Genomic DNA, 27,059 nt, shown 5'->3' with positions numbered 1-27,059 from the left:
TTTATTGCAGCGAACATGAAGAAAGCACAATTATCCTATGATATTCTGTCAAGGTCAGTTTCCAGTTAGATTTCAGATTCTTCACTCAGTGCTGCTACAGATCACACTTACTACTTCCAGTATTATTAAATCAAATTACTTACGGGTGAGATAGAGTAACATCAGTAAACAAACAGAAAACATCTGATTATGCGCTGGGCAAAAGGGACTTTTGGTTAGGTTCCAGTTATTGATTTTCTTTTTATAATACAAGCAAGTGTAAATGCTTCTTTCAAATAAAAGGTTTTAGAGGTGCAAGTCTTCCTGCATTACTTTTGAAGCTCATGTGATACATTTCTGTGGCGTTGTAGCTGTACAGTGTTTGAGAGCTGTAGAACTGCTGGACACGGGTGTGCTGTGAACCGGTGAAGTCATCTTCCAACTTAGCTGTTTGTTGTTGGACTGCTGTATTCATCTGGTTTTGGAATGCTGATCTTAAAAGCTTTACGTAGTAGAAGAAAGTATAGTGGGAATCCTGCAAGTTCTGCAATATAATGATAATTTGATAAATCTCACATGCTTGTAAAATCTAAGATGAATAGCTTGTCTGTGAGAGGTTGTTTCACTTTTTTCAAATATGTAGTTATAATTGCTTTGTTTTATTTAAGTTTATTCTGTTCTGTCTCTAAGTATTTATGTGAATATTTTAATAACATCGAACTAGCTGGCCAATTCACTGTTGTATGTGCTATAAGCACACCTATGTGACGTTTTGCATGGAAGTCATTTACCTGGAAATATGTATTTTCAACAGCAAGAGAAACTTACTGCTGGAAAATCAAAGTCTTGGAATTGGTTACTGGGCAGCCAGCTGTAGGACAGCTATCAGAGTGTTTGTGGTCTGCTACTAGCTGTGGTTCTCCTGATCCGTTAAGAATGTGGGTAGGCTAATTGTTTCCTGGATAGTACTCAGCTTTCCATATTTTGTACTGAGACTCCGTTCATGGCATTGTCGTAATGTAGACACAAAGTTAGGTGATTTGCTTTGATATTGAAATAAAAAGCATCTTACGTTTTCAGATGTAGAATAAAAATATTTATTTCTTGATAATGTTTTTATTGGACTCTGAGATTTCAAGTTAAAATAACGCATTATGTGATCTTTATAAAAGCTGCAGAATAAGTTAGGCATAACTGATAATGACAGATAAAATATTGTAATTAAATATTGTAATTTTTCTGTCTCAAATACTATTAGGATTGTTGGGTGGAATTTTTTTTTCTCTTGCTCCCTGATTGTTGCATACCCCTTTACATTAAGGGGTTGTTACAGCCATCATTTCAATTCTTTATTTAGATAGTCTTTAACATTTGAAAAAGTTGCATTCTTATATTTCGCTTTTTTTTCCTATTTCAGATTCACTGGAAAAAGAATGAGATAAACATGGAATCTTCTAAACTGGATTATATTTCATGGATCGCAGTTAAAAGTAGTAAGATGGAAGGAAGTCAGAGAATAGGTGTATAATGCCTGTATAAACTCATGATGTAATACAGCTCATGATTTATAGTAATACTTTGATATTCCTGAAAGAAGAGGTCAGTTACTGTGCAACATCCTTAATAAGAACTTTTATTCCAGTAACATATTTTAACCTTAACTGGACAGCGTATTTTTAATAGTATTTTTTTTCCTTTTTATTTTTATGAAGTCAGTTGAAATACAGCCACATGAAAATTTTTAGCTGACGGACTGATCCTTGTAAATGACTGACAGCTACACCTGGGATAAGGGCTTAAACCCCCAAATGGTTACTGTTACAGTGTTGAATGGAATACCATGACTTCAGAGCAATTGTCGTAGGACCTTCTTTGCCTTGGATCATCATATCCTTAAATATTGAAGTGTGAACAGTGCAATTATAAAGTCTAGAAAATAATGGCATGGGTGAAATTTCTAAGAAAACCTGGGGGTAACCTTGGAAAGGTTTATCAGCCTGGAAGTATATTGTCCCTGGCCCCTACAAAAGGCTTATTAAATGAACCAGGACAGAACAGCTGCTTTCTTAATAGTGCTGTTCAGGTAAGAAAATTTTTTTATTTACTGTGCGTTTCTCATTTTGTTGCAGCTTTGGTGGTCATAGCAGGGAAAGAGTTTTCTCGGAAATGCTGCTTTGACTGTTTTTATTGCAGTATGTGTGTTCTGCAGAAAAATACAGCACATTTTTCAATGGTGTTAAATTTGGTTCTCAAATTACTAAACTTTTTAATGATGCCGAATGAGACAGAATACTATGTCTTTTGGGAACTCACTTTTCTGAAAAAAAAAAAAAAAAGTAAGCTACTATTGGAGAAGAGAAAACTGTGGAAGTAAATTTATTTAGCATTTGATTTTAAGGGATTGTGAGTATTAAATAATTTGCCAAAAATGGCAGCATGTTATATTGTTTATATACATTGTCAGGAGTGCTTTCCTTTCAAGCTTTGTTTCTAATCTTAGGAATGTCGTATGGAATTAGGAGATATATCAAAGAAATAAACAGCATTTTGCTGGTTTTGTATGATACAGACCAACTTCTTGCAAGTATTTGCCTACGTACTGTTCTGTATTTATGTGAACTGTAATTGGAAAAATGTTGCCTGTTTAGATCTCCAAAGTATAGTTTAATAGTACAGTAGCATTAGCACAATAAATATTGGTCTTTCACAAGCCTGTTTACAACAGTGAATATGGGAATCTAATTAACTTTGTGATAGAGCAGTGCTGGCCTTTCTGGGTTGTCTGCAAGTTGGAATAGTTCATGAACTATTTATTTACTTTTAAATAAAATAAATAAATTGCTGAAGTGGCAGAGGTCTTAGTAGAGGCTCAGACTTCATATTTTAAAATGTAAGAACAAAAAAAAAGAAAAATGAGACAAACAAACAACCCTAAAAGAAAACAAACAAAAAAAAAAAACCCACCCCTAGCATAAAGTCTTAAAAATTGTATAAATTCGAAAATAGCAGATAAGAAATGGACATTATGTAAATATATATCTATGTATGTTTAAAACGGAAATGTATGATAGATTCAGCAGAATGAGTTTGCTGCTTTGTTTTTAGTGAGAACAGCCTGACCTATATTCTTTTTCAGTTTTAGTATTTTCCCCTAGGGTGGCCTAAAATTAAACCTAAGTCATTTTTAGTTACGGCTTCAGACAATCCTACCACTTTACAACTTGCTGCTGTTTATCAAACAGTGGGTGATGATGGTGACTGCCCTTTTGCAAGGAGGAATGTGTGTTCCTTTCTTTTCTCTCTTTTGTTCAACCTTCAGAACTGAGGTTCTAATGTTACCTTTCAAACCAGTACTTATTAATTTTAGCACTTATATTTATGGACATAATATTTTTCTTCAGGTTCGTAACTCGTGTAACTGTGCCTTTTGAGAACTCATTTTTGATGCATTTATTTTTGTGGGCTGTTTTGTGAACTGTTGCACCCATTGTAGCACTAAGACATTAAATGCTAGAAGCAATGTAGTCAGTGCAACCAAACTGATGTTACCTTTATGTACAATAGTTACACAAATAAAATGCTGCAGCTTAAAGCTGATAAAGCACCAGTGGATTATTATGATTTGTAGAAAAGCAAATAATTTCAGCAGTCGTTTTAGGAAGAGGGCAAAATGAAGCACTCTTCACAGTTTACCTAGCAATTCAGTTTCTTTATCTTCATTAATTTTGTTTGAAAGAAAGCTTGGAGGAAGGAGAGATGAAAAATAAGGTAGATCCAATAGCTTTATCCCTCTTCCGTGAAGCCATAGGACAACTGCAGTCTCTATACTATTTAGCTTATTGCTTGTTTCCTAAAGAGCATTTCAGCTGTTTTCTCAACACAAATACAGTGCCATTGTAGATCTCATTTTCAAACTTCTGAAACATTTTATAAGAAGAGTGAATGCAAACCTTCTACGGTTTGCTGAGATAATAGAAAAGGGTGTTCATTCATGTAGTGATCTTGGCTCTCATGCTGTATGTGTAAAGTGAAAAAAATTATCTACTGTATGTCACTTCATTAAATGGAGAACCTTTGGATTATGTTTAATTTCTCTGCAATTTTATTCTTGTAGGTTTTATGGCAACTTGACATATTTCGACGAAGCTTAAGAGGTTTAACTGGACACGTGTGCCAGGGAGATGCGTGCATATTTTGTGCTTTGAAGGTAAATAATTAATAAGACTTTTCTAAGAAATCATCATGCATTTGTCCCTTTATGACTTTAAAAAAAAAAAGGAAAATAATTTTACTGAGATCTGGTAATTATTATATCCCTATAATTCACACATCTGACTAAATCGTTCTTGTATGTTAGAAGCAATTTGGTCTTAGAGTCATTTGTAACAGATGTTTGTAAGAAATATTTTCTTTGACTGTAGAAATTTTACAGTACACAAACTGTACAGCCTAATTGCTTAAGCATAAAATTTGTCTGTAGACATAAGTATAACCTGTTTTAAAAATAATAGCCTCATGGAGACTTTTTTCATATTGACATTCATATGCTTTTCTTTAATGCAGTGTTTGAATAGAGTAACAACATTACTGAGTTGTAAGTTATCAAGATTCTTTTTTACTCCATAGTTGATGGTAACTGTACAGAACCTAATTGCTGTACTTGTAAGTACTGAAAGGTATGCAGAGGTACTAGGAAATTAAAGCTGGTGATGTTTTACTGTTTGAAATTATGTAAGAGTTGCATATCTTAACTAGTCTATAAAAGTTGCATTTTGGTTTTGTAACTAATCTGAAATCTGGAAACAAGCATTGTGTTCTGTTAGGCTTTTACTGTTTCTACTGTGCTGGTATTTGGCTGCCTGCAGTAACTAGGGAATAGTGGTAAATGTCATATCTCGTGTTTCACTGGGATAAAAGTCTCACTGGAGAAAGGCATAGGGCTTGTGTGTGTATATATATTTATTTATTTTAGTAATATACATTTTCTACTTTCACTGGCAATAAAGGCACTTTTGGGTTTCTGATACAAGAATGTAGAACGTGTGTTGTGTACAGAAGTGAGAATAACTCATGGAGAGCACAGAAAGGAGGTACACTAAAATTGAAGTTCTTTGAGGAAGTGTTTTTTGAGTATAGTAAATTGTAGGCAAGGAGATGCCGAGTGCTTCTCAGGTGTTTGCGGTTAGAGTTCATTCACAGGGAGTTTTACAGACCAAACCTTGTTATTGAATCAGCTTTTTGACTGATTGCAGTGATACTTAGTCTTCCAGGAGATTTATAGTCTGTATATTGTTTATTTTTTTTCTGCCGTTTGTAGAGTTTGTCATGGTTGCAGTAAAGCACAGCTAATTCTCCACTGATCTCTCTTTTTCCAAACGGAGTTTTCTTAAAAGGTGCCATTTTAATTATTTGATTAAAATAGGTAATTTTAAAATGCCAACAAGTTAAAGTAGGTTTTGGTTCAACTACGCGTGTTCAAACCAGTTTCCTGAGGCTTTTTTTTCCAACATTTAAAAAGCTTTTGACTCCAGAGAACTTGCATAAAAAACTCCAGTGAAATAGAAGGCATGTCAGAATCTTTTTGCTGACACTTGGTATTGTTACTACAGGAACTCCAGTCGATAACTCAGGGGTACCTGTCTTTTCACATACAATCTTATGTCTGTCTTGAAGTGATAGCTTCTAGTTTCCTGGAGCGTGTTGTGTGTATGGACTTAGATTTATATTTGATGTTGTAATGCAGGGTAAGCTCTGTGGCCTGTTCCCTTTGATGTGACCCATATTACATGTTAAGTTCTGGTCATATACGTTCTTGTTCAAAAATGCCTTGGAACTGCCTTTCAGAAATGCAGAGGGATTGAATGGTGTCAATTGTTGGAAAATATGTATTGAATTATATTTGTGAGCAAACATATTGCTAAAGTCATTGTAAAAATACTGTAGCAGCTTTAAGGTGCTCAGAAATGTGAAGATGTCACCTATTTCACAGCACAGTTGAACCTGTAAGTAATAAGTTGTTCTGTTCCAGCGATGCTCCAGTTCTGAAGACAAGTTTTTGGTTTCATTCCTAAGCTGAATATGCCACTTAATGTACCTTTGTACTCTGTCTCTGTAATCATTGGAGCTGCAGTATGGAGATGCTAGATAGGTTTCGCATTATCTCAAGTTATCTACCAAAGCACCTCTAGCTCCTTCCTAAGGCAGCTGCAATTTATGACTTGCAATTTTCTTTATTCTTCCAAGTGTCTTGGATGTTTGATTGCTTTCTACAACGCATCTTCTTGTGCCACTTTTCAAAATGGCTTACAGAACCTGAATATTTTGCATTGTCTCGTCTTTCTATTTTGAGAAGTTCCCGACAACACTGATAAGCAGTTTTACTGCTTGGTCTGGAATTGTTTAGAATTGTCTTGATCATTGTTTTAACAGTATAGTTGTGATCTTTATAACTGCATGGCCAGTAGCCTAGGTATTGAACCAGAAATGCTGTAGTTAACTCATATGGAAGTATCTGTCTGCAGTCATTATGTACACTACTGGTTTTGCATTCTTGGCTTATTACAGATACTGGTTGAGTGATTCTGTTTGTTCTGTGTGCAGCACCTAGGGCATTTTTACATTTGTGGTATATGTTCTGGATGTGGATGCATTTCAGTAACTTGTGAGATTTTTTTAAATGGTTTTGGACTGTTTTAACCTTACTTACTACTTCACCAATGAAAAACAATATTTAATCTGCTATATTTTTTAAACTTTCCTGAGGGAATTTGACTTTTTTGCTCTATGCAAGTGTTGTTCTAGGGTAGATGGATTTTTCTCAGCCTATTCTGTGAACTGAGAGCTGTGCCAATGAATTCTGTTTCACTTATCTTTAACTTTTTTTTGGTTGTGTGGTGGTCATGTGAGAGTTAAATACACTTTTTTTTTTCCTCTGGACACCACTGGAATGGGATTTGAAATGTGGAGACAAAATGAGCATACATATCTGCATAATTCTGCTCATCTGTATTTTTTTTTTAGACTGGACTTGTAAGGTTCTCTTGCATACCAGAAATGATCTAGCAGCCACAATGAGAAATAAGTATTTTCAAAGCAAAGTTAACTTGTATTGTTAGCTCTGTTAACAACTTATATCAATGTGAACATTCAAAAGTTTTGACTGTAATTTTTATCAATAGTCCATGATTTTTGGCATGAGAGGGAAGCCTAAACATTTGACAGACAGTGGAATGCATTATGGTTCATACTACTTTCTATAAGCACTGAAGCTTTGCATATCTGTTGCATCTTTGCTGTCTGACCAACAGATGTATATTTTATTTTTTACTGGGGAGCCAATGTGAAGAATGAAAATCCTTATTTCTGTTTCACGTGGCTTGTCTTTGCTTTGTCTTTAATTCTCTTCATTTTTCTGTGAAGTTTGACTTCAGAGAATTTTTGAGAGTGGAATAAACGCTTTAATATCCACAAATGTTTTTTCATCCATTTAATGGCGTTTGATGTTCAGTTTTTAAACCCAACCTCCCTTAGTTTCTAAATAATGAGGTCAGTTAGATGTATCTCTGCCAAAAAAGTAGTAGTAGCCAGCTGTCTTTTCTGGGAAATGAAGAAAAAATGAAGTGCATTTTTCTTTTCCAGTTCTGGAACTGCAAATATTGATCTGTTTTCTTGCCTGCTGTATGTTCTGTGTGAGTAGATAGCTGATTTAATAACATGGATTACCAGCATTCTGTATAATGGCATTTTCTGCAGATGCATCATTTTAATGAACGTAGAAGTGTTTCAAGTAGTAAAGTAAATATATTCTTTAATGAATAACGTAAGTTAAACTAAAATGAGAAGTACTGTGTTATGCCCCAGGAGTTGCATTCCACCTGTAAAGATGAAATGCTTGAGCATGAACCACTATTCCAGTGACTGAATTAAACAAACTGCATAGTTATAGATCAAGGTTTATGTTCTTTCTGGGAGTTAAGGTCAATCACTTGCATTTTTATATGCTTTTTCGTTGTTTGCTTTTCTATTGGATCAAAGTACAGTTTGGTAGCTTAACACTCTATAATTGAACGAGTAACTGAGAACATGAAACTTAAGAGAAAGGAGTCATTTCTAAATGTGAATATATTTAAGTTTTTCTTATATACTTGCTGCATGAGAGCTGATGTACTTGAACAGAACTACAGTTGTAGTCAAGGCTAATTAAGCTACGTAATCATATTTCTTCCTAGGCAATATTTTCACAATTTCAACACAGTCGAGAAAAAGCTCTCCCATCAGATAACATGAGACATGCCCTGGCAGAAAGTTTTAAAGACGAACAGCGTTTCCAGCTTGGATTCATGGATGATGCAGCAGAATGCTTTGTGAGTACTTTATAATTGTCAAGTAAGATTATGTTAGGTTTCTGGGAAGGATACCAAGCTGGCCTATTGTTTTAATAGCTTTAGATTTGCAGGTGGGGTACAAGTGGCATAATTCTGTTGATCTTATTTTCATCAATTTATGGAGACAAAATGCCTGGAGTAAGTTTCTGATAATGTGGGATGGAGTAGTCTTAGATGTGCTCTGTGGTTTCTTCTCTGGTTCTGTAGCTCAGACAAAGGGATATGTGAAGCACTGCATGAGGTGGGTGACAAATAGCTTCTGAAAGTTTTTTGGGTGGAGAGAGAGATTATCTTCACTGAAGTCTTCTGCAGAAGACATTTCCACTTTTTTTTTATCCAAGGGTGAATGAATACGTGAAGAGCTTGACTCTTGCTGCAGGTGCTGTCTGCTTTTATGAAATATCTAACTGAGAAGCTTGAACCTTTATTGGAGTCATAAAAGTCAACTCAAGATCACATGGATGCTGTCAGAGAAGCTTTTCTCAGAAGTCTTTTGTTAGACAATGGAAATTATTCACCTTAATAAAGAAGTAAATAAATCAGTTTTAGAAACTGAAAATGCTTTTTGCTTTGATTACTTTAAGATTTGAACATCATCTAGAAATACTTACAAATGAATAGCTACCTGCTAGATGCGTTTACAAATGTGTGGGAAAATAAATGAAGAACTCCTGTGGCTGTTTTGATTTTTGCAGGCAGGTTACTAAATGTCAGTCAGGAAAGGGGATCTCATCAGTGTTCAGGGGCCAAATGAATGACAATCAGGACAATTTTTTCCCTTTTATTAAAAACTGAAACCAGGGATGAGTTAAGACATGCAATTCATGAGCGTTTTCCAGGCCTCTGTCAGCAGTAGTCTTTTTTTGCATAGGCTACACTAAACAAGATTGGGTGATCAGATTGATAGATGGAGAAAATGCTCAGGTATGAAGAACTGAGACGGAGGCCTGATCCAGAACAAATTTCAGGCTTTGCGCGCAATTAATATTGTCTTCATTTTTTTTTTGAAGATTCCCTTATTTTGAAGGAGAACACGCTAGGAAGTTGGAGTTGAATAACTTTAATGCTCTTCTGTTATGTTTGAAACTCTTGAGGTGACGAGAATTTAAATCTACTTGCTTGTGAATAGGGACAGAGCTATGTTCATATTAAACCTGTAGACTGTAAAGGGGAATAGCTGCTGGAATATTGAATTGTAATGTTGCTTATGTATTCTGACTTCATCAATTCAGTTTGTATTTACATTGTTGTTTCTATTTAGGAAAATATCCTTGAGAGGATTCATTTTCACCTAGTGCCAAACAGCAACACAGATATGTGCACTTCAAAATCCTGTATTTCTCATCAAAAGTTTGCAATGACACTGTATGAACAGGTCAGAAATTAATGCTTTAACAAATAATTAGGTTCCACTATCATGAACAAATAAAAACAAAAGAATTTTTATTTTTGTAGTGTGTATGCCGTAGTTGTGGAGCATCATCAGACCCGTTGCCTTTTACGGAATTTGTGCGTTATATTTCTACCACAGCTTTGTGGTAAGAGCTTTTGTTCTTGTATATGTCTCAGTTTTCTACACATAACCTCCTAGGAATAAACAAAGCATGGCAGAGGAATAATTACTTTTGAGATTGTATCAAAGGAACATGGATTTCAAAAGCAAGATGTAGAGAGATTTTACAGTCCAAAAAAAAAAATACAGGTTGCTACTGTTTTAGCTGTGAATCTTTTCTTTTTAGACAAACGATAGTTAAGATTTGGCTGAAAATTATTTACTCGTAAGAAGACAATTACATCTTTATTTGTCTATTTATTTTTTACAGTAATGAGGTAGAAAGAATGATGGAGAGGCATGAGCGTCTCAAGCCAGAAATGTTTGCAGAACTGCTGCAGGCAGCAAATACTGCTGATGACTACAGAAAGTGTCCTGTAAGTAAGCAGAGATTCTGTGACTTTGATTAAGATTCAATGGAGAGCTCTTTCAGATATTAAATCAGAGTAAATTGTTCATCTGCAAGATTCACTGTGGCCGGTTCAGTGCAGTCTAGCTTAGGGTAAGAAAGCCTGTAACTCTTTTCTGTTGCTCCATTTATAGATAAACTTTGTTGTTTAGGTGGCCTGGTTAGAAACTTATTAACTCTGTGCTTTATACTTCACTCCATGTTAAATATACTGCTAGTTATTTCTGATTGGTCTGCAGTGGTGTGTATTGTTTGATCGAAGCACCTTCAGTTCATAGTTCATATACACTGACAGCTTGAAAAACTCTCACATTGGAATAATATGGTGCTTCTAATGATAAAATAGTTGTCTTTTCAACTTTTTCATTAAATAATACTATTGATAGTTATCAGTACTGTTAATTTAGGAATCATCAAAAAGTATATGAAGTATCAAAATAACCTGAAATGATGAAATGGGGGAAGATAACAAGATCGTGATGGTGACTTGAATGTTTTCAGAGCTTTATACTTGACCAGGGTGTTCGCTGGATGTAGAAGTTTAGTTGCAGTCTTCATTGGTGTTTATGTACTTATTATTGGTGTTTATTTATTTATTTAAAACAAAAAAAGATGGAGAATTTGATCTGTAAGTTGTTAGAAACTGATGTCATATTTTAATTTTTATATTTAAGTTTCTGAGTTTTTAGTTTGTCTAATAACTCAACTTGAGAATACCAGGGCTGTTTTTTGGGGGTTATTTTTTTTAACATTATTTATTATAATTTATTGTAATATTATAAATTTATATCTAACATTTCCCTGCCACCATTTTGTTTTTCCCTTGCTCTAGAGTAACTGTGGTCAAAAAATAAAAATTCGTCGTGTTCTTATGAATTGCCCTGAGATTGTTACAATTGGTTTAGTTTGGGACTCAGAACACTCTGATCTGACAGAAGAGGTTATGCGGAATCTGGCAACACAACTTTATCTTCCTGGGGTATCTGACCTAAATTAACTAATTCTTTATTCTATAATTTAATCTGACATATTGATGTAAATATTAATATATGCATATAAATGCACATATATGTATGTACATAAATTTTTAAAAAATTAACTTCAAGTATTATGGCAAATATTCTGTGTAATACGCTACTTGATGCAGCTTTTGTGAGGAAAAAATCTTGTCAGATGTGTTGGTCTTACACCAAACTATGAAGATGAATGTAGATGAATTCCTAATTGAAAATCTAAGTATATCATATTTGGTTTGAAATCTGTAGAATTATTCCAGAGCACTGTTGTTTTGCTCTATCGACTATGTTAAAAACAAATGTCAATAGATGTGATAATAGGTGTAGTGATATAATGATACTTACAGTAATAGCTATAGTAATATAATGAGATGTAATAAGAGATGTATTAAGTGCAAACTTATATTCATGAAAATCTGAATAATGCACACGGATATTTAATATCAATTACATTTTAGAAGTGCTGGAGTAGGTCTTGCAATCAAGGCTAAATGTTCTGCAGACATGTAAAAATATTAAACGTTTCTACAGCTCTTCTATAGGGTTACAGATGAAAATGCCAAAAACAGTGAACTTTTTCTTGTGGGAATGATTTGCTACACAAGTCGACATTACTGTGCCTTTGCTTTTCATACCAAGAGTTGCAAATGGGTGCTGTTTGATGATGCTAATGTGAAAGAGGTAAATACTGTTTTTACTGATAGCAAATTCAGTGATCTTTTAGTTTTCTTGGACACATTTTTTCTGACGCTAAGATTAAAGCAAGTTAGAAGAATCTTAATTTTAGTGAACTTTTATTTTCATAGGTCAATTTTCACAAATGAATTTTAGTATCAACTTGACTCCTTCAGATAGCAGATAATTAAGATTTTTAATGCTCTTCCTGTCAGCTGTTGAGTTTTTCCTTCTTATGAAAAGAAGAATTAATGACTGGCTATATTTGCAGTGTTAACGTTCTGCTGTGCTGCTGGTTCAAGCTTCTTGCCACAGTTTACATAAACTTCTGCTAAAATATTGATTCTTAATGTACCTTTAGAATTAGGAATTGTGTAGCTGATGCTTATTAAATTATTCTTTCCATAATTCTGTTGAATTAGTTTCGATACAGAAAGATGACTTTTTTTTCTTAGATTGGAACAAAATGGAAAGATGTAGTCTCCCGGTGCATTCGATGTCACTTTCAGCCATTGCTGCTATTTTATGCTAACCCAGATGGCACAGCTGTATCTCCAGAAGATGCTCCAAAGCAGATTATTCACTGGTCTCAAAGCAAAGCAACAGGAGGAAATGCAGAAGACTTAGGTAATCAGATGTATTTTAATAATAACTGTATTTATGAAATGAAGACTTTAAAGATGGGAATAGTAGATTTGCTGATATGTTCTTAAATATTTCTATCAGTAAGTATCTAAGGGGGTCTCAAAAGGAAAGAGTAGTGTACTTATTTAATACTGAAACTGTGTGTCTTGTCTCAATTGGTATTCCCACCTCAAACGTATGGATTAAGGGGCTGGGGGGGAAATATGTTTTTATTATAGATTGGTCATTGCTAAAATTACGTAAAGTAATTCTTTCAGAATAAAATCATAGTAAATTTGCATATAGAAGTGCTCTTTTGTATGTATTGATGCATTTTACCAGTATTTTAAAAGTTATGAGATATTTTAAGCAAAGCTTAATATAAATATGGGGGTATGTTTGGTGTTTGCATATCCCTGTGCACATGCACGTTCCCCTCAACTTTGAGAAAAATCAGAACAATTGCAGGAAACTTATTTGCTCAGAGATTTTCACTGCTTTTTTTTCAATTTTGAATGTAACATACAGTAAGTGAAAAAGCAATTGAATTTGACATGCGTTCTCATATGATAAGTTGTGATAGGACTTAGACTGCTTCAGGGAAGAAGGAGAGGAGACTATTCCACTGCAGTCTGCCATTATGAATACAACAGTATATAAAATATTACAGAACCTTAATGCCTAGCATGTTGAACTGTAATGAGTGGGTTGATTGGCTGGTTTTTGTTTTCAAATTCTTAACTAAGAATTATATTTTGAATTTTCATACTGGGGATTTCAAATTAGGAAGCCTTTCATTCTAAAGATAGATATGTTATTATTATTATTATTTTTTTTTTAGGATGTGAGAAGCATTCTATTCCTAAATCAGACCATTCAAAAGAGAATGGAATTGGAGACTCTACTAGTCAAAGGGGTAATAAGAAACTTCAGCCAGATAGTTCAGCATTCAGTAGAAGCCACGTTCAAGCTAGTGGTGGTAAAGGTCCAGGTATGTACCTTCACCCCTAACTGCAATACATGGCTTATGAAATAGTTAATAGTATTTCAGGTATGTGCACCTCCGTGCTAGGACTATTTCCAACAATTCTGTCATTGTCTTTAATGGATCTTTGAATAGCAACTGGTGTTTAAGTAATGTCTGACATACTGAAGTGGCTCTTGAGGTCTTTTCTCAAACTTCACTCTGCCTTGTAATCATATTGTCTGATCAAAGGCATGTATGCAGTATTATTTTAAGTCTTGTATGTTAATATGTATGTTTGGGGAAAAAAAGGCGAAAAAAGAAAAAGGATTTTATTATATATTTCTAAAGGTACATTTTCATTCTGTCAGTAACCCAGGCTTTCAGGAAAACAAACAATAACAACACAAAGAAAACTATAAGTAGTGATACTGGGGATTGACTTCTGTATAACATGTCTGTGTCTTTTCTCCAAACTCTGAATACGTGTCAGGGGGAGATGCTGGCTTCTCTTCGGAGACATTTCTATTCTGTCTTTTAGTGTTGGATTGCCAAGCTTTTTCAAACTTGAGAATGCCTCTTTTTTGATGACGTAATGACTCCAAAATAGTATTTACCTTCTGAGAAATTGAGGATTTTTTTTTAAAGCAGTGACTCTACTGCTTCCTTAAAAATATGACTTCACATTTAGGCAAGAATAACTTGGTTTCAGTTTTTTTAATATAATTCAAAAAAGTAGTATTTATTGGAGATGTTTAACACTTGTACCTATAATGTCTATCGCTTGTTTTCTTAAGAATCTATCCTTGTGACTTGTTAGTCTTTAAGTAGTGCTAATACTAAAATATAAATGTTATGGTGCATAAATACTACTGTGAATTTTGATCATAAATTGCTTTTTATTAGTGATCTTTGACAAATGAATTTTTTTTTTTTTTTGCTAGCTAAGTTAGCTTATGGTGATCAAAAGGACAGGCTGAAGGATATATCCAGAGAGTGTGCTCAGAAAGCTGCTGATATGAAAAACTTCTCATCTTTACGAAAAGATGCAGACAGAGGACCAAGAAGGGAATCTGGGAGACAAAGAGGTAACGTTCTAGAGATCTGAGCAGAGGATCAATGAATCAAACAGATTTGCATATCTGTGTTAGCTGTGAAGGATTTCATTTTCCTTTCTGAAGAGCAGATTGTAAGATCTGTTTTTAATTTTCTGAAATATATACTGAATTTGTTACTGAATATGTTGAGAGAATGTAGGAAAAGTATGTACTGTAATAAAATCAGGAATAACTATTTTTGAGAACTTAAATGCAGCTTTTCTCTTTTTTCCTCTCCCTTCTTATTAGATTTAATTGGGGAAGATCGTTCCAATTTTAAGTCAGGGTCTCCTCCGGTTGGAAATGGACTTAGACAATGTATGGATCAGCGCATATACAGCAGCCAGGGAAGAGGGCCTTATAAACATGACAGCGTACCTCCCCAAACAAAACTTCCTGTACAGGTGCTTGGATCAAATAAAACAGAAACTTTTCCTGCTGGTGAGAAACCTATGCTTAGGGCCCGAACTGATGGAGTCACTGGCTATGATACGGATAGCAGTCAAGACTCTAGGGATAAAGGAAGTATCATCAGTAGCAGAAGCAGAAGTAAAGGCTGGAAACCCATGCGAGAGACACTAAACGTGGACAGCATTTTCAGCGAGGCTGAGAAGAAACAACATAGCCCAAAGCACAAGGCAAATCTGAACAGTAAATCTAAGCATGAAAAAGAGCGAAGCTTCAACCATTGGCCAAAAGAGAATCAAATCCAAAAAGGCTTAATGACTATATATGAAGATGAAACAAAACAAGATACAGGAAGTAGAAGTTCTTTGGATTCAGAAGGGAAAGGGAATGCTGAAAAAAGCAAAGGATTTGCAGAGAGAAAAATCCATGGTGATAACTGGCAAATTCAGAGGACAGAATCTGGTTATGAGAGCAGTGATCATATCAGCAATGGATCAGCAAATCCGGACTCACCTGTTATTGAAGGAATCAATCCAGCAGATGTCAAGAATATTAAAGAAGGTGCTTCCTGCAGGTAATGTTAGTTCTCTAAAGAATTTACATAGGTTGTCTACGCAGGAAAATAAGTTGTAATATTCATTTGTTGCTTCAGTCAAGTAAGCATACCTTTAATACTCTTGAGGATGTATAAAACTAGCAACATGTCTAGAAATATGAATGCAGACAGTTAGGAGTTAATCTTACCTAAACTCTGAGGCTGCAGCACTATTTATTTCTGTTGGGAAAGTACTGAGCACATCATTATGGTGCTGAGCCAGGATTTCTAAGCCCTGCTTTGGGCAGGGTGTGTTAATTTGAATTAATTGCTACACTTTTTTAGCTACAAACTTTTTAGTTACTGAGTAACTTGCTATTTGTAATGGAATACAACTGTCTTCATAAATCATATCTATAACAGTTGTATGGACAGGCTCCTGACAAAAAGATGGAAATGGCAGTAAATAAATAAGTGGTTAGTAGCCAAATTTTATTAATCTCGCTATGAATTGCATTAACAAGTATGCTGCTCTAGGGGTTTTTGGAGTTTCTGTCCATGGAGATGCTCATAACCCAACTGAACATGATTCTGAGCAGCATCTGCTCTAGCTGATCATATTTGAGCAGGGTTTTGGAATAGATGATCTCCTAAGAACACTTCTAGTATTGTTTGCTGCACTGAAGTGGTGATTATTGGGAACACTTAAGATAACTGGAGTTAAGTGACCAGTGTTGTCTGTTCCCCCTTGTATGGGGCTGCTGAATCATGGCCTGAACCTCTGATTAATCACCTGAGGCGAGCAATGAGTCAGCCACGGGAGCACAGGTGAAGGCAATTCTCCTGTGCTGCAGGAAGGGGTGGAGCCTGGCCGCACCTCTCCTAGACCCATTTAAGAGCTGACTGCCAGTGGGGAAGGATCTTTTCTGGAGATCTGCTCCACCGAGAGTCTATTTTGTGAGCCCAGGATAGCGTGAGTAACTTTCTTTCCTTACTCCAGTATAACAATTACATCAGCCAAGCTCCTGGATATACCATATCATCTGTATATCCATTGATTATACACCCCTTAAAATCACTGTAGAAAATATTCAAAATAGTTGTGCTTTCTCAGTGATCTATTAGTACATACTTTTTGAAAGTTGTATGAAATGTTTTCTGCGCAATTGGTGGTATTTTCTCACAGATGGCATGTCACTAGTGTTGTTTATAACTTTGGGAACCAGCTGTCTTTACTGAGCAGGCTGCTGTGATAATGCAAGGCACTTTTTCTTTCTTTTCTGTGTTGCATAATGAATGTTCTGCTGTTGCACTCTAGAGTAGGGCTGGGATGAGTGGGCGTATAATCCCCAGAACAAACTTGGATACACCATCCTCATGAACTGTATGTTTTTCAAGTATCTGTACTAAAGACTGCAATTCATCCTAAATTCCTCTGCATCATTACAGCTTGTCATGCAGGGAAGCTGTGCTAAGAGTATTCAAGGGCTACCTCTCCATCTTATGTATGTTCTGTAATGTGTTTTTCTCAGAAACATGATAGTGGTAAAGGGAGACAGTTTCAAACAGACAAGGTTGTTATACTTAATTCATTCAAGGGGATAACATTTGTGATGGTGCATCAGTAGTTTAACCCTTCAAATCACCTGTGCTTATTTTACAGTGAGCAGAATTTGTCAACAAAAAAAGCTGAAAATGTGTTACATTCAGTACCTCAGCAGAACAGAAACTTCTATGGTAAGAACTTGTGTTTAAAAAAAAAAAAGAGCTTTCTAGAAATAATTGAGGTATACCAAAATTTTAATACTAACATACTAATATCTCACAGAAGATGGAGAGGTTTCTGATGATCTCTTTTACTTTATAATGTTGCTGCAAGTTTGCCATGATTTCATTTATTTTTCCCCACTAAAACACTTCATTTTACCAGTACTCACGAGTTTTGAATGACACTGTGCTGGCATAAGGCATTTAGTTTTACTCCTTTTCATTGATGTTAATTGGAGTCTTGTTTGTTTTTAATACAACACAGGAGGTTAAATGTGACTCAATTTTTGTTGCGGTCTTTGAGAACCACTTTGAGAACATTTCTAATTTTAATGCTTTTTCAGGAAATGTATCCATTCCCCTTCCCTGTCCCTGCGAAAGTAAACAATCCCCTTCTTCCCACCCCCTCCTCCCCCCAAAAAGAGTACTTTTTTCCCTGTGTTTTCCCCAAAAATAGTTCTGTATGTGTTTTTGGTGGATGCTAAGGAGGGTTTTGTTTTGTTTTAAAAAAAAAAAGGTCTGGATAGGCTGTGCTACGATTTCTTCTCCTACAAGATATGAGGCAAAATCAGGAAGAAACACTTGTAATAAGGAAACCTGTTTCCTTTTACATAATAACATGTCTACTGGATTTTTATAAATGTCTTGGCAGTATAAATGTTACAGGTCTCCATGAGGCCAGCCAAAATCATTATCTACTGTTGCTGGAACAATGGAATGGTGCTTGTACAAAGAGGTGCAATAAGTATTAAGACACTTCCCCAGGAAATGTTTGATTTTCATAGATATCATACTTTCATTTGAAGAATGTACAGTATAGTTTCTTCTAAGATTTAAATTTAACATAGGGGGTAGATTTGCTGTACTGCTGCTTTGTTGCTATTCCAGTTACTTTTTTGTTGTAGAAAGAAAACTAATTTGGTGTTTTATCTTGATGACAAAAGACAAGTTTTGCATGGAACACAAAGATCTGTTTTTCTGGTTTTTTTTTTCTGCTGTAGTTCTGTACTATAACTGTACTTTCCAGTAGGGGGAAAAATAATTAGGTAGTAAAAACAAACAAACAAGAAACCAACAAAACCAAACAAACAACCCACAGAAAGCACTAGTTAAAATATGTAAAAGACTGTCAGGGTGTGAAAAAGGGAGCTTAATTAGCTTACAGAGTAAGCTAATATATTAAATATAGCTATAACTCACCATGCATTATATTTTTTCAGTACTGTTTTCTATTCCCAGTGACCCTTACAGTTATTATAAAACATTATCATAATAACTGTCAAAGAATATTGATGTTAAAGTCCTATCTATTCAATCTCTTCAGTGCTTCTATTTCAATAACTAACTTTTCAATAGTTCCTTACAAAAAAAAAGTGTAATTCTAAATTAGAAGTGAAGTTCTCGCGTGTTTATGTTTTGCAAAACTACTTTTAATGTGATTAATAGGCTGAGGAAAAAATGAAGAATTTGATTATCACATGAGAAAGATTTACTTAGACTGATCTTGGTTGTCTAAAAAGTGTGTGTGCATCTGGACACCTTGAGGAGGAGTCATTTATAGGCTTTGTTGTAGATGTTTCAAAATATTATGAGCAAGACTAGAACTGATAGGTAAATACCATGTGGACTTCTAGAAAATGGTACTTCAACAAGTAAATACCCAGTCGTTTCTGAGAGTAAAATGAAATGTAAGAGATCTTCTGTAGCTGCTCATAGCAACTTGTAAAAAATATCTTGTCCCTTTGCAGGGAAATAACACAACTTTTAATTATGCCTACCATTTTTATTGATTCCTGATTTTAACAAGAGCTGAATGAGGATTGTGTCCAGTAGGAGTAATTTTGTCTTTGACCTACAAAAATAAACTTATTGTTAGAGCATTATAAAGATAGTAACGTTGGATCACATGGTGGTAATGCGAATGAAGTTGCTGCTTCTTTCTGTAGGAGTAAGCAGTAGATAACTGTAGTACTAAAGTAAGCGACCCACATAACCAATCTAATTTGTGTGGTTAAATTTGGGGAGGAAAATATTGAGCTGATACAGTGTTGTTAATTTTTATTTATGCATTGATGTTTATGACGCTTGAGTTTGAACTTGAGTGGTGGTATTTTTTGTGTATGCAGAACAAATAATATGAACAGTGTGGGGACAGAATTTGCAACCTTCTGTTTTTCACGCTGGAGAAAGGTGACTAACTCTTGGAAATACAGGATTAGGGGTATAAAATATCTTCTTGTGGCTTTTCATAGTAATAACTATGCTAGCTACTGATAATTATTTTCATAATAATAAAGTGCTTTCAGTTGTCTTTGTGAAAATGATCCCTTGACTCTGAAAGCGCACACCTATGAAATTGTCACTCTGACAATTTCAGTAAAAAGTATTCTTCTTGTCATGGGAAATGGTTGTTGAGTTCACTAGCATGAGACATCTCCAGTTCCATTTAAAATCACTTTGAAGCTCTGATGAATATGTCAGCAAGAGTCCAGATTACCTTTACTTCTTTGTCACACTAGTAAACCATGCAAACTAAAATTTGGGCATAATGCTGAAAAAGAAAATTCTAGGAAAAAATCAAAACTAGAGGAAATATGCAGCTAAAACAATAGGAAGAAATTTATTTTTTTCGGACATTGCAGAATTTTGCACATGTATGTGTAAATTAAGTTATTAGAAAAGAACTCTTTTTTTTGACTTGTTGGCTATAGAATGGGTGTTCATGGTTTTAAAATCTAGATTGCCTATTCAGATGTAAAAGCAAATGTTCATAAATCTTAAAAGCAGACCAGTTTATATTTGAGAGACCGGAATTACCTTTACTTAGCGGTAAGATGCTTATGACCTGTTGATAAGGCTGGCAGTCTCTAGCTGAGCGCAGCGCTCATGTGCCCCACATCTAGTTTTGCAAAGAACCTGGAGCCAAAATTCCCAATAGACTCTAAACCGGGTTTTAACCTTGCATGGTTCTCATGTCAGCAGAAGAGAAAATAACACATCTATTTTTAAATTAGCTGGAATTCTGGAGGCACGAATCGCCTGGTATCACTGAGCAATTTTGGTTGAACGTGTGCCATGGTCACTTTGAAGAACAGCTTACTAACCTTTGCTGCCTCCTCCTGACAGATTTATGATACTGCCTCTTGGAAGGACCTAACGTGCTGCATTCCTTTAGTTTGGCTTGGGATGCTTTTCACATCGACTCCTTTTGTGGAATTAAGGAGCAGTTGTATAGCTTATGCTTTTTTCAGAAAAGTGATTTACGGCTTAGCAATATCTACAGTAGAATGAAATATTTGCTATTTGATTACCTCAGTGTTATCTCTGAAGGCACAGCCTGCTGGAGCAGTTTTGAACTTCCTTTCAGTTTTAGGTCCTTGACCCCTGCAGCTATAAGGGACCATTATGTGAAAACCATATCTTCACATAAGCATTTTTTCTAGGATTGTGGTACTGTTTACCATGATGGAATAGCAGTAACTTTTTTTAATTTGGAGGCTGGAAGGAAAGGGATATCGAAGGTTTTCTTTTCAGGTATATACGCCTTTTCGGCCTCTACAATCTATGTCCTTTGTCAAAGATTAGCATCTTTAATCTTTCCTCTCTTGAAGATAGGACAGATACGGACCCTTGAAGCAAATCTCCATCATTGCTCAAAATTTAGTTGTTTGGGTTTTTTTGGTTGGTTTGTTTTTTAACTTCTGTAACATTCTTTTGACTTAAGTAAAAAAAGTAAGTTCACATAGCAAAATAATGCTCCTAGGGCTTTATTTAAAACTGGGGAAATTAACATGTTCAAATCAAAAAATGAACAATAAAGTTTACATCAGAAAAGAAAAGATACAAAACTTTTGAAATCTTCTCTGATGTAAAAAGGACAGTCTGTTACTTGTTTCCAGTAGGGTAAGTTAAATCTCTGAACTCAAGATCAATCTGCTAGATTATTTGAGGCAGTGCATGCTGTTTTTTGTGAAGTACATTCCCAATTTTTTTGAGATAAGTGACGTAGTTGCATGATATAGACCATACACTTAACAAAATTCAGCTTATTTTGAAAGGCTGTGAAGTAGGTGACTGATTACAATGAGCCAGTTACTGTGTTAGGAACGCTTACAGTAGCTATCTTTAAACAGGCTGTTGCTTGTCACTTGTCAAGAGAGTCTTTTCTATGTGGTGTCAACATGAATTCTTCAATGCTTCTTTTATTCACTGCTCAATAGGAGCTGCTTTGTTCAGAAATAGTATGTTTTTAAAAGCAAAGAATTTTTTCTGTGGTCAGTGAGTAGGAGTCTTTAGAGTGTATGTAGTACTGCTGGCCCACACTTAATGTTGCGTGCTTAGGGTGTGTGGGTGAGAGTGCTCTTTAACTACTCAGTGTCTCTGCAAACTGTGCAATTGTTGTAAGAGAAGTAACAGTTATCTGGCATTTTATAAATGTTTCAAGAATGCTTAATGTGTTTCTCATCTTAAAAAAAAACGGAAAAAAAAACCAACCCAGTCTTACGTTACTCTATTTTGTTAAGTCGTGAAATTTTAGAAGTCATGAAATATATAACTTAAATTTATTTTGGCTGTCTGCATAAATGCTTGTATGAAAACCTGTTCTCAAAATGTGCTTAAAATTGTGATGCGTTAACATTTGAAAGCATGTCCATAGGACTCCAAAACTGGGATAATTACCCTTTCCTGACAATATTAAACAACAAAAAAAATTGCTCTATATTGTTTTGGACTAAAATATGTTCTGATTCTCTGAAGATTTTTTCAAAAATGTTACTTTGACTTATGTCAGATCCTATCAAGAGTTGTTTCTTGCTATGTTTTGTTTGCCTGTTAACCTCTCAGAAATCGAGGAAGGAAACTGGACTGTATTTCTACTTATTTTGAAATATTTTTTCCGTTTCCAGAGTCTAGGAAAGACCCTATCAATACAGAAGTTAACTGCAGACCTCATGTTAATATCCCAGCAGAGTTGCATTTGCAGGTGCCCAGTCCTCAAGTAAAGAGGTAACTAAATACTAGTATTAATTTACTATGTAATATTACTAAAAAATACTGAATTCTATAATGTGATAGAAATCACTGTTAACTATGTGAAAAAGAACAGATGTTAAATCTTTTGACTGATGACGCCCTTGGCATTTACCTGATTTATAGAGTTGAAAGCTCTGCTTCGGGGAAAAAAATTAGTTTTAATTCTGGTATTTGGTAGATGGAACCCCAAATAACTTAAGTAGTTTTAAACCATCTTAGTAGTGCAACAACTTTCACTATTTTTGTTTTTAATTGGTATTATAGGACAAGGAGAGATTTAATGCAATAACCCAATAAAGGTTTGAGAAGCTTGGCAAGAAAGGGAGGAAAATGTTATGTCTACTTAAAAGCTGCGGCTGTATTCCTGTTGTTTCTGATTGAAACTGCAAATGCTCAGAACCTCCTAGAAATCAAGAATCTAAATGCATGTTTGGCACTCAAATGTTTTTCACTTTTTGAAAAACTGATGCATCAGACTGAGTCACAAAGATGTTTAAAAAAAACCAGAATTTGTATTTGATATAATCCAGAATCTCTAAGGAATTTTTTATTACGGCTGTTTAATTGTCCCAAAAAACCTCTGCAGACACAGTACATTTCAGATGAAAGTAGCTTGTAGCAATTTAATAGAAGTTACAGTTAAACAGCTGTGTATTAACCAGACACCAGATCTCTAGTCAGCTCAAGGATATCCAGGCAGTATTACCAGGCTGTTGTTGTTAAAGGTGCTTGCTCATTTGGCCTTTTGTGTTTGTATAGATACTTATATCCGTTTTGTTTTGTTTTTAGAGCTGAAATGCCTGAGATTAATAGGAAATTTTTCCCATCGTCAACTCTACAACCAGTTGTTAAAGAGATTGTGAAGTCAGACAGTAGGAACAAGGCAAATGAACAGAGTTCTTCAGAGTGGCTTAATCCAGAGAGATTTGAGACAATGAATGTGTCAGCATACTGTGCTGATGGTGTATCTCACCCTTATACAGAAAACAGCTGTGGAAGGAAGCCCATCAACAATGACTTTCACCCTTCTTCCCAACCGCAGCCTCACCATGCAAGAACATTTGGTCCCAAGGTGGGGTTTTCACCTTTTGTGCCACAGAATCCCTCAGAAAGGCCTGCTGTGTTGTCTCCTCCCTGTGAGCATGCCGGACACCAGCTCCGAAGGGTGGATGCTCTTTGGGTGCCAGAAGCCGTTTACCAGAATCTTCCTCCCCCCTTACCTCCAAAGAAATATGCTCTGAATATTTTGCCAGGATCAGAAACTAACTCAGTAGCTGATGTAAAATCAACAGAAGTGTTGCAGAGTAATTTGTTAAGACAAACAGGTACGCCTTTTAAGTCTGCATCAGAAACAAATGTATTTGCAAGCGAACAAAGGGAATTTCAAGGGAATGAGTTGTTTGTTCATAAACCAGATTCTCCACCTAGCTTACCAGTTAATGACTTTTGGTTGATGTCTGAGAACTTCTTAAAGAAAGGATCTCGTCATACAGGACCAAGTGCTGGCTATGTGGATGGAAATGATAGTGTATCGCTAACAACTTATTTTTCAGTAGACAGTTGTATGACTGACACGTACAGGATGAAATATCATCAGAGACCCAAGCTTTATTTTACAGATAGTGGAAGCTTTCACAAAGAAAAGCATTTAACACCAACTGGAGTAGAACTGAATGCTACGTACCATACTACTCTTGAGCCCAGGCATCCCACATCTGAGCAAAGGTACAAAGGAAATGTAGAAGGCTTACACTGCAGTAGATAGATGAAAAATACATCTGGATCTGACTGTTGCATTTCATGTAGTCTGTAAATGGGCACAGGACTTGAATCTGTGTGTGATAGGTTGGTACCCAGTCAGCTGTATTTTGCTTAGGAGTTTAAATGAATATGCAGACGTAGGCGAACAGAGGAGAAGAGGTGCTAAATTTCTAGGTCTTTGATTTATTACTCCTAGTTGCCTTAATGCTTACCTCTGTTACTTGGCTTGTCTTCTATAATTTATGTTAAAAAGGGTCCCTTTAAGTGTATGCATTTTACAGCAGTGGGATCAACTAGATGTTACTAATTGAACATTTGTTTTAAAGACTTAAATAGCTGCAGTATAAGAAGTGTTCCTTTAGACTTCAGTCACTACATAGTTAGGCTAACAAAAGGAATAAATATATTACCAGTAAATATTACACAGTGGTTGTAGCAGAGCAGTATTTTCCCTGACAGGCAGCAGGAGGTTGTTTTGACTGATGTTGCTGAGAGTCTGTGCTTTCACAAACCTTTAAGTGTCTTTAATGCAAGTTTATCCAGAAATTTTTCTAGCTTGCTATTTAAAAGCCTTAATAATAATTCTTTAGGACTGTTTTGTTTGTAAGTGATAGGTAAGATTTTTTTTTAAAGGAAATTCAAGTAGAATCATAAATTCATACAATCGTTAGAGTTGGAAGGGACCTTAAAGGTCATGATTCAACTCCCCTACGATGACCAGGGAAACCTCCAGCTACATCAGGTTGCTCAGAGCCCAGTCCAGCCAGATCTTGAGAATGCCCCAAGAATGGGGCATCTACCACATCTCTTGGCAATGTTCCAGTGCTTCACTAACCTTATGATAAAGGAAAAAAAAAAACACCAAAAACAAATGCTTATATTCAATCTAAATTTCCCCTCTTCCTGGTTTTTGAAACCATTTTCCCCTTGTCCTATTACACAGACTATGCTGAACAGTCTGTTCCCTTCTGTCTTATAAGCCCTATGTTGCTTTCAGAGTGCCCTTCCAACCTCAGTCAGTCTGTGGGTCTGCGATTCTGTGCTTTCTGCCAGTGCACCCTGGTTGTGCATCAGTTGTGCACTCAGCATCCTATGCCCACGTTCTTCCACAGAGTTCTGCATAGACACTCACAGATGGAGCATTTGTTCATGGAATCAGTTTATTGACATCTGTACACAGGGGCTCGCAGAAGTAATGAAGTCTCTCCAAGCTTGTGAGTGATCACTCCCTGCATGTTAACAATGCTTTGTTGCAAGCCTCCACTCAACATCATCTTAAGTTGTATGAAGTCGGTTCCCAAAAATGAGGTTTGTCAGCAGAGAAAATGTGTGGGAGCAACACCCATATCTGTTGAGTAGTGTCTGCTGCTTGACTAGTATGCTCAGTCCTGGGACAGACAGGTTTTCCACCTTGCCTTTAGCAATGCATCAAGGCACGTTAGTGGTGCCCTTTGCTGGGTCCCTGCATAATCACAGCTGAGAGGGGTAATGTCACGTCCTGTGCAGAATGGCCACCCAGGCTGTGCCAGTTCATGGGATGGGAAGGCAGGGTGAAAATTTATGGCTACATCACTGTCTTCTGTGCTGCAGGGACTGTCTCAGTGAGGATGTTGCTTCTCATTGCAGAAAGTTACAGCACATGGCCTTCCCTTTCCTTTCTGTCTCTGCATCCTGCCTGCCCTCTTCTTCCTTCTTGTAGCAGGGCATCATCTGCCATCAGCTGTGACTCCCATCAGTGCAGTTTTGTGTGAGAAGACCACTTTTTATGTCAGTGGAGACCTCTTTCAGGGTCAGAGTTCTTGTAAGGTGATCTCACAGCTCCTTGAATTAAAGCAGCACCTGGCTGTGGGTAGCTTGCTGGAAGATGTTGAGCAGACCAGCTGTGCAGAAGGCCAGGATAAGACCCATATCCTTAGGCACCCTGTGGTAGCCTAAGGAAGCAGTTGAGGCATTTCTTCTCTAGGCAGCAGCAGAGATGCTGCAGTAGATTATTCTGCCACATGGGCAATCCCTTATGTGTCAGGCTTGATTGGGGCTGTGATTGTCAGGTGGCAAAGCACAACTGTGAACTATGGCTTCAAGCTGTGCCAGGGGAGACTTAGGCTGGATGTTAGGAAATACTACTTCTCTGAAAGAGTGGTCAAGCAGTGAAATAGCTGCCCAGGGAGATGATGGAGTAACCAAACCTGGGAGTGTTCAAGGAACGTTTGGATATTGTGTTGAGGGTTACGATTTAGTGAGAACTATCGGTGATACAAGATTGGATGATCTTGTAGATCTTTTCCAACCTTGAAATTTCTGTGATTCTGTGATCACCTTCCTTCCTTTTCCAGAAAGTGTCTCATTGTATTGTAACAAACAGGCAGTGTTGTGTTTCATCAGGGGGATGTGAATCTTCTGTGTGAATTACACTTCTCCAAACCACATCTAATATTGGAATTTAAATCAAATTGCATTCGGAAATCAAATGCAAAATGTCATAAAAAATATTTGTCTATACAAATGGCTACATGGGATTAGAGTGAAGAGTTGCCATTTGGGCTTATGTCTTTTTGTTTGTTTGTTGCTTGTTTCCTGATTTGGATGTTTAATGGCAAAGAATAAATATTTGTAGAAAAATAAATTAAAATTTAGAACCATACATTCCAGCATTGCAATATCACTAATATTAACCTGACCCATATAATCTAATAAAAATACTTTTTGTTTGCTTAAGTGTTAGCATTTCATTTTTTGTTCAGTGAAAAAGCATTTTTAATCAATATTTGCACTTTGGAAAGCAAATGGAAAGAAAGAGCTTTTGGATAAAATTTGCATTTTTTTTTGTTTGTTTGTTTGTTTTGTGTGTGTGTGT

At 35.8% G+C, this 27,059-nt stretch overlaps 1 protein-coding gene across 1 annotated transcript; it reads left to right on the top strand.

The window, feature by feature from the left end:
• Nucleotides 1–26,034, top strand: USP53 (ubiquitin specific peptidase 53). Its single transcript, XM_010709945.3, has 17 exons — nt 1–53; nt 1,397–1,578; nt 1,692–2,062; nt 4,094–4,186; nt 8,208–8,342; nt 9,625–9,738; nt 9,819–9,901; nt 10,187–10,292; nt 11,157–11,303; nt 11,872–12,021; nt 12,471–12,642; nt 13,481–13,630; nt 14,548–14,691; nt 14,950–15,682; nt 17,307–17,380; nt 22,318–22,417; nt 23,234–26,034. The coding sequence occupies exons 3-17, from the start codon at nt 1,919–1,921 to the stop codon at nt 24,207–24,209; spliced, it is 3,321 nt and encodes a 1,106-aa protein (XP_010708247.1). The 5' UTR covers nt 1–53; nt 1,397–1,578; nt 1,692–1,918; the 3' UTR covers nt 24,210–26,034.
• Nucleotides 26,035–27,059: the final 1,025 nt, after the last annotated feature.

Source organism: Meleagris gallopavo, chromosome 4, assembly GCF_000146605.3.
Source record: "Meleagris gallopavo isolate NT-WF06-2002-E0010 breed Aviagen turkey brand Nicholas breeding stock chromosome 4, Turkey_5.1, whole genome shotgun sequence".
Classification (NCBI taxonomy): Eukaryota; Metazoa; Chordata; class Aves; order Galliformes; family Phasianidae; genus Meleagris; species Meleagris gallopavo.
The sequence above is the reverse complement of the archived record's forward strand: the minus strand, read 5'-3'. Positions and strand labels throughout refer to the sequence as shown.